Source organism: Nelumbo nucifera, chromosome 2, assembly GCF_055504915.1.
Source record: "Nelumbo nucifera cultivar China Antique chromosome 2, China Antique-T2T, whole genome shotgun sequence".
NCBI lineage: Eukaryota > Viridiplantae > Streptophyta > Magnoliopsida > Proteales > Nelumbonaceae > Nelumbo > Nelumbo nucifera.
In genome coordinates, this window is record NC_142650.1 from 6726275 (window position 1) to 6734077 (window position 7803).

General features: G+C 36.2%; 1 protein-coding gene across 1 annotated transcript; it reads left to right on the forward strand.

The window, feature by feature from the left end:
* Window positions 1-6091: 6091 nt before the first annotated feature.
* Window positions 6092-7441, forward strand: LOC104594766 (LOB domain-containing protein 1-like). Its single transcript, XM_010255236.3, has 2 exons — window positions 6092-6544; window positions 6715-7441. Exons 1-2 carry the CDS (start codon window positions 6284-6286, stop codon window positions 7075-7077), a joined length of 624 nt encoding a protein of 207 aa, XP_010253538.1. The 5' UTR covers window positions 6092-6283; the 3' UTR covers window positions 7078-7441.
* Window positions 7442-7803: the final 362 nt, after the last annotated feature.

A 7803-nucleotide genomic window follows, 5' to 3' on the forward strand; every position in this document is an offset into this window, starting at 1 on the left:
TATATTCTCATGCTAGTTAGTTCGAGATTTTACTGTTGTAAATGACCTCTGATATAGGGATATCTAGCCGACTTGCGGATCTTGACATGTGGTGTTGGTTAGATGCATCCTGGCCATCCATAATCAATCATTGCCAATTTCCGCCACTTGCTCCCAACTGTCCTTCTTCTAAGGCAACTTCGGCTATAAAAGGGGCTCCCACATTAAAGTAAACACATAGACTTAAGCTCTAAGTTTCCTCTATTTCTTGGTCCGACCCTCACAGTCCTCAATTAAATTAAACATCGGAGTCTTCGCACCTAGGATAACTCCCGGGGCCTCCGACGGCTTCTTTCTCTTAGCAGGTTGGACCCGTCGGCCTCGGACATCAGCAATTATGTTATTGCCATGGGCTCCGTATTTGGCAGCAACAACCTCAAATTAAGACCGCAAAACTGTATTCTTAATCCTTTTAATTTATACAAACTTGTTGTTAATCACCATACAATTTTAAATAGTATTTATTTATTTTATTCATTTTCCACTTATGCACCAGTTTCCTTGAATTTTTCTTAACCAATAATATAATAGTTTTACCAATTGATGAGAAGTGTGACTTCTTGACAAGAAACTTTGAATTTCATGTCTAAACAGTTGTAGCAGTAGGTTAATCTTTGATAGTTGCAAGTGATTGAGACACTTTAGTAGTAACTTTTATATTTAATTACATGCATTAAACAGAGAAAAGTATTGATTTCACCTAAAATTTACAACATGATACTGAAAAGGCTTTAATTCAAACTCCAAAAATTTTGATGAAAACCCATTTGATTGGTTATTGGTTATGATTATTAGGATACATTATAGTCTAACTCTAAATAAACTGGTTTCAATCCACGGATTTATATTTGTATCCATTACAATCGAATAAATCACTGTAAATTTATGAGTGTAAAATCAGGCTGATCAATTAGCATTCCTAGTAATTAAACAAATTTGCATTACATCACTACATTCACTTTTTTGCACTCTCCCCAATTAAAGCCTTAAAAAGTCATAGATTGGACTCCTTTGCATGGTAGGACCCAGAATGGAGATCTGTCAAACCGAATACCTACATCCTCAGCTAGCAAATCTAGACTTCTGGACATGAAGGACATCTGTCTTTCAAATAGTATACAATTAACACTTGAAGGAAACCTTCATTTAAAGAAGAAAGAGTCCATTAAATATTCGTATTATTGACCCTTTTTTTTTTATTATTCCACAAGTACATCAAAACCTACCCGCATAAGGGAAAATGGGAAATTAAAAAAGAAAAGTCTTCCAGATAAAAATGTTGGTAGAAGAAGTGGAATCCAACCTTCTGGTGCTTGACATATTGGACATAGTTACCCAGAAATACAGACTTTCTACCACAGATCAGAAGAAAACTGATCTCAATGTGTCCTAGTGTGTGGTGGAGACCCAAATGTGTCTCCTTAGCTGTAACCGCGTGGTGACTAGCTAAAGCAATTGCAGTTTCAATTAATCAATTTCCTCATGAAATGCGACACTCATGTTTTGATTGATTCTTTTCCTAAGAGAAATAAGAAACTCAGGAGTAAGGTTCGACCTTGGCTTCTCTCTGCTTGTCTCATGGTATTGTAATTAACAAGAGAAATGGGATCAAAAGCTCCTTCGAATTGGAGACATGGTGATATCTGTAAATGCAATCCAGTAATTGAAGTTTCAACTGTTATTTAGGCTCCGTTTGACATCATTATTGTCTATTTCAGTTCATGAGAAAGTTCCTGTTTTGAAATAAGAATTCTGTTTTTTTGTTGTTGAAGAATAACTGATCAGGTGTTTAGTAATCTGGTTTTGAAGAATAGACGTCTATTCTACAAAAACAAAAACAGTATTTGGATAGAATTATTGATTCTTAAGATTACTTTTTCAAATCTAAATGATTGAGAATACCTAAATTCTTGTAGTGGAAGAAACAAATGGATGAGATGAATGTGTTCCAGAGAAATAATGAAATCTTCACTTATCTGAAACACAGTTTTGGAGCCCGATTCCATTGCTTTTGAACCAGACGTGTTTTTGTCAATGTGTAGTGTAAAAACTTATATTTTGTATATATTTGCATTTCTATTCCTTCCAAACTAAACCATAAAAACATTGGCAATGCAAAAAGCATTCCCCTGGAATGAGACCAAATGGGACTTTAGTGGTTTGGCCCATAAAATAAATGGAAAACGAGAAAAGTACATTACACTATACTTCAGAATTTTGAATTTCACTGCAATTTTATTCAATTCAAAATGACAAATACCCCATTCTAAAATATCAATATCCAACCGTGTATTAATATCAATTCATAGCTGACATCTACCTCAATTATACTATAAAACTAAGAATTATTAGTGTACACTGAACAGTCATTCTCGCTGGTACGACCGCCTGATAAGATCCAGCTCAAACAACATTGCCGTGCACCAAATGTTGTTCAATCAGAATATAAATGTTGAAAGGAGCAGTTGCCACGACAGCTTTGTGGATTGTACAAGTGGCACAGTATGGAAAAGGTGGTCAAATTTTGATACGTCCACATGATTGAAAGGGTTGGGAATGGTCAATGATAACATTAATTAATTGGGTTTTTATTAGTTGCATAAATAAAACCAAAAAGATGAGGTATATTAATTAGGTCTGCAACTGCAGCCTATTTCCACTTCATTAATTAACTTTTGCCAAATGGCTAGATTAGGTTATTTGGATTCTGTCTCCAGCCTGCTTTCATTGGGACCATATTGTTAATGACTTCATCTGATTGATATACTCTTAAGCTCAAATTTGACCCAGATTATATGATCAGGACCAACTCTTGACACCCAAAAACTCAATTCAATTGGGAAATCATTGGATTTAGTAAGCTTGGTCACTGCTAATCAACATCAGATTACAGTTTAATTGTAAAATTTATACATTTATCTTTTTATATTGCACAGTGATTTGCTGGATTTTGGGATATATACCCCGATACATAATCAATTCAATTAACACATATTACACAAATACAAAGAGTTATATTGAAACTTAGGCTTAATTTGAAAAGAATATAATTACAATTATGTACAGTGCAAATAAAAGCAAAATAATACAAAATACAAGATTTTGGGAGGCATGTAAACAGTAGCTTCTGGTCTTGCATGAGCCATGAAACTCGAAAAATTGTATAACTTTGTTTGATAAAAATCAGGAAAGCGGAAAATAGGTTTACATTTTATTTATATTTATTTTTATGGCCATAGCATTAGAATGGGCATTTCAAGTTTTTTTTTTTTTTTTTTTTTGTTGAGGGTTTTCTCTATTTATTGAAAAAATAGGGGGAAATTTATGATACAAAAAAAAAAAATATGATGAGAAAAAAGTTTTGACCAATCAAAAACCTACTAAAAAATTTTGATAAATAACACCATTTTTCCTACCACATTTATAATTCTGATTTATTGACCAATTATTTTTCGAATACCACATCTTTTCTATTTTATAATCGAACCCAAAAATAAGATGTCCAAATCACTAGTCCTAAAACAAATGGGATTGTGCCGCTTCTCTAATCACGTTTAGATGTTGGTAAAATACCATGGTCATTAGGAAATTTGTTAGTCAATAAATCCCAATCATCCGGGTTTTTGGTAGATTGTATGAATTGCATCTTCAGCCTACACTCGTTATTAGCCTTAAAATACAGGCATGGAATCACAAATACTTTGATTGGATGGTCAGATAGAGACGTCCGAAGACCGGTAATCTGTCCTCTCTCAAGTCCTTTGCCTACATTTGCTTGGAACCAAATTCGAAGGAAATTAAAGAAAAGAAATCTTGAAAAATAGGAAAAAGAATAGCCTGTAGAGTGAGCGAGCGTGGATGAACGGTCCGACCATCAAAGACAGGGGACTAGATCATCTGTCCGGATTAATGAGGGTTTGAAAATGAATTCATCTTCGTTTGTTTGCGGTATAAATGCGAACTGATGTAAAACTTTATTCCTGATCTGCATTTGTTGGTGTTTGTTTGCAGTGTAAAGAAAGATTGGTGTAAAACTATATCTTTGGTTTGGGTTTGCCGGTGTTTGTATGGATGGAGTATAGTTTTACATCATAAATCAACATAAGGCTGCGTTTTAGAAACGATGCAAATAAATGTGAATGCAAATATGTAAAATGTAAAACAATTCATATAAATTATAAAGTTGGGTTAATTTTGTACTGATAAATTTTTCTTCTTATCAAATAGACTTTTAGTTGTAATGGATGCAAACATGAATTCTAATAAAGCATATGTTTTTTTTTATCAAAAGTCCACTTGAATGCAAATTTATTTATTTTTTATTGATTTATTTTTACATCTTATTATCAATGTAAATATGCATTGGTCTGTCATTTATCAATGCATAAATATAATGTTATCAAATACAAACAAAAGTGAACCAAAGTGCAAATTTATCATGAACCAAAATTTACACTCTATTTGCATCATTTCCAAACGCAACCTAAAACTCTAAGTATGGTAAAGCTTTACATATGATAATCAATAAAAACAATGTAATAGTACTTTGATAATCACGTTTTTTCAAAATACAACCGTTTACAAAATTTAAACCATCAATGGAGTATTACACCGCAAACAAAGCATAAAAGATTAGGTAGAACTAAAAACAACAACCATACCTATGGTGCCGAAAAAGATGTACCGTACCTGAAAGGCTGAAACACATTTTTCAAAGGTGGGCTTTTTTGAGGTAAATTCAAAGGTGGTTCGGTAACCCTGTTTTTTGATGAATCTAAAAAGCTTATATCGATTGGGTACTCATTGTCTTCTTAAGAGCAAGCCTCTTTGAGCTGGCAATTAATGGTGTATCATTTTCACCCATTTCTAGTTCCATTTACTGTCAATTGATGTAAGAAAACTCTTGATTTCATTTATCTATTACTACTTTTCTCCAGACTTTGGATCATAAGTCCACACGCAGAATCTCAGTCACACACACTGTGAGAAAGAGAGAGATGGAATAGAGGAAATGGGCCAACTATTTCCACCAAATTCTTAAGATTTCAAACTCTCTCACCGAATTTTTTTTCCAAGGAAAATGGGACACTTGGGCATACAAGGAATTAAAATTTCACCTCATAGAACCGAAGACCAGAAGGGTCACAATCGCTTATGAAAAGCTTAAAAAAAGGAGAATTTGAAGTGAGCTTCTCTTTCACGTGCCCAACGAGCTGACCATCTCTCTACCCAACCCATGACCCATGGGCCTTGGGTGGGCCCTGTCCTCTCTCTCTCTCTCTCTCTTTTACACACACAGAGGACTACAGTCCCTATCATTTAAAAGGCCACGTCATCAAGCGTAATAGAAGGTAGTTGTAAGATTAATTGTAGCCTCACCGGCACCAACATGCTTAAATTCCCAACTCCAGTCCTAACTCACTCAAATATTAAACATCCTACCAATAATTATTCCTTCTGTTTAATTCTTTTGACAAGAAATAGTAAAAAGGAAATTATAGATCCCCCGTTCCCCACCAATTATTTGGATGTCTGATAAATGACATCTAAGGGTTGCAAGGGCTTGTTTGGAAGATTACTCTTTCAGACTATAAAAAAAAATGAGGATTTTCTTTCTGCTTATTATTACTTTTTTTTTTACCTTGTTATCTCTCTTGACAAACAGACGGGACTCTCCTCTTAGACCCTTATGGCCCATAAGTTATGGGGCCCCGTGGGCTATGACCCATGTGCTGGTTCCGTGTCCCCCTGACCAAGTTCAGCCGTTCACCCAGGAAAAAAAAAAAAAAAAAACAGAATAATAAACATGTCAAGAAATTAATTTGGAAAAGTACTTTTAGCTGAAAATAAATAGAAAAAAAAAACACATTTTTTTATTAGCAAAAAAAAAAAGGGTAACTGTTCTTTCAACTCTAACTGTAGCCCTAGCGCCTGATACCTTTGGCTCAGTCTGCGGTCTGCCTCTTTTTATCCTTTTATCTTGTATTTTATCTCTTTAGAGTTTAGACTGAAAGAAAAGCCCAAGGGAGTGTATGTTCAGACTGAAACAAAAATTCAAGATCTCTGACGACATCAGCTGACAACTGGTATCGCCATTCGCCACGCCTATTTATATTCCACCACATTTGGCCCAAAAGAGGCCATCGTCCTTCCATTGCTTCCTCACCTCGTTCTTCTATTTCCTCCTATTGACATCACCATTCACCAAGCAGAAAAACGAAGAAAAATCTAGCTTTGTCCAGCGATGGAGTCGAGCGAAACAACTACCACCACCACCACTACAAATACCTCATCTCCTCTCTCTCGTTCCCCTTCTTCTTCTTCTCCTCCTCCTCCTCCTCCCCCTCACCCTGTCGTAGTCAGTCCTTGTGCCGCCTGCAAGATTCTCCGCCGGCGATGCGTTGAGAAATGTGTTCTTGCGCCATACTTCCCCCCAAACGAACCCCTCAAATTCACCACTGCCCATCGAGTGTTCGGAGCCAGCAATATCATCAAGTTCCTGCAGGTAACTAACTCAAATCTCCACAGATGATGAAATCATCACAGAAGTCTATTGAACTCTTGAATTTTGTAGCCAAGTAGTTCATTCGTTCCTAGTTATCTCCTGTTTTGCTAGAATTTAAAGCAAACTGCATGAGTTAATCGATTAACTTGAATTTGGTTTTGTAATTTTAGGAGCTTCCCGAGTATCAGAGAGCTGACGCAGTGAGTAGCATGGTTTACGAAGCGAATGCACGAATTAGAGACCCAGTCTACGGGTGTGCAGGGGCAATCTGCCAGCTCCAGAAGCAAGTGAGCGAGCTCCAAGCACAATTGGCCAAGGCCCAGGCCGAGCTCCTCAATATGCAATGCCAGCAGGCTAACCTAGTGGCTCTGATTTGCATGGAGATGACACAATCTCAGCAACCGGCGTTGTTGCAACAGTCCTTGGACAACTTCATGAATAGTCCTTACAGCTTTCAGACTAACGGGAGCTTCAATGAAGACAACAACAACAACAACAATCTAGGCTCAGTTTGGGAACCACTATGGACATGATCGATCCTGCTCTTCATCCGTCGGCAAGTTACACCAGATTCCCCCAGTTCTGAAAGGAGTGCAGCGGGAGGGAAAGATTCAAGAGAGACATGGTTAGAACTTAGACCAAATATATATACTTATATATAATTAGAACTAATCCAATTTGATCTTCTGGTGAATAAACCCAAAAAAATAGTGCAAATTAGATCCTAAAGTCTGGTGGGTCTGTCCTTTCCATGTATTCTCTGAATTGTAGGAACTGCATCTCTGTACCTTATGATGTTGATTTTTGATTAATCAAAAACAAACACAATTTGTTGTTCACCTGTTAAACGTCTCCAAACTAGAATTAAAGATTATGTTTGATGGGTTCCTTGTCAAACTAGCTATTGACCCGATTTCGTGTTCACTCTCCTTTTCTCTCTTGATCAGGGACTTGGTGAAAATTCTGAGTAGTGGATGCATGCTTCACTTTTCCTTTGAGGAAAGTAAAAAAAAAAAAAGTTACTTTGAAAAAGAAAAACATGCATCTTAATTAGATATATAAGGAGAAAGTGAAATCCCCTTCCCCTTTCACATTGACAGCATGTGAGATGGTCGATCTCCATACTCCATAGTCGTCGAAAGACTCGTGTATGTGATCAGCACTGGAGCTGGATCGATCATCTTCTCCCGTTAGCAATGGTGGATATTTCCATGAAACGCGCGTATTAGAACAATTCCACGTGCATCCCAATGGAATAA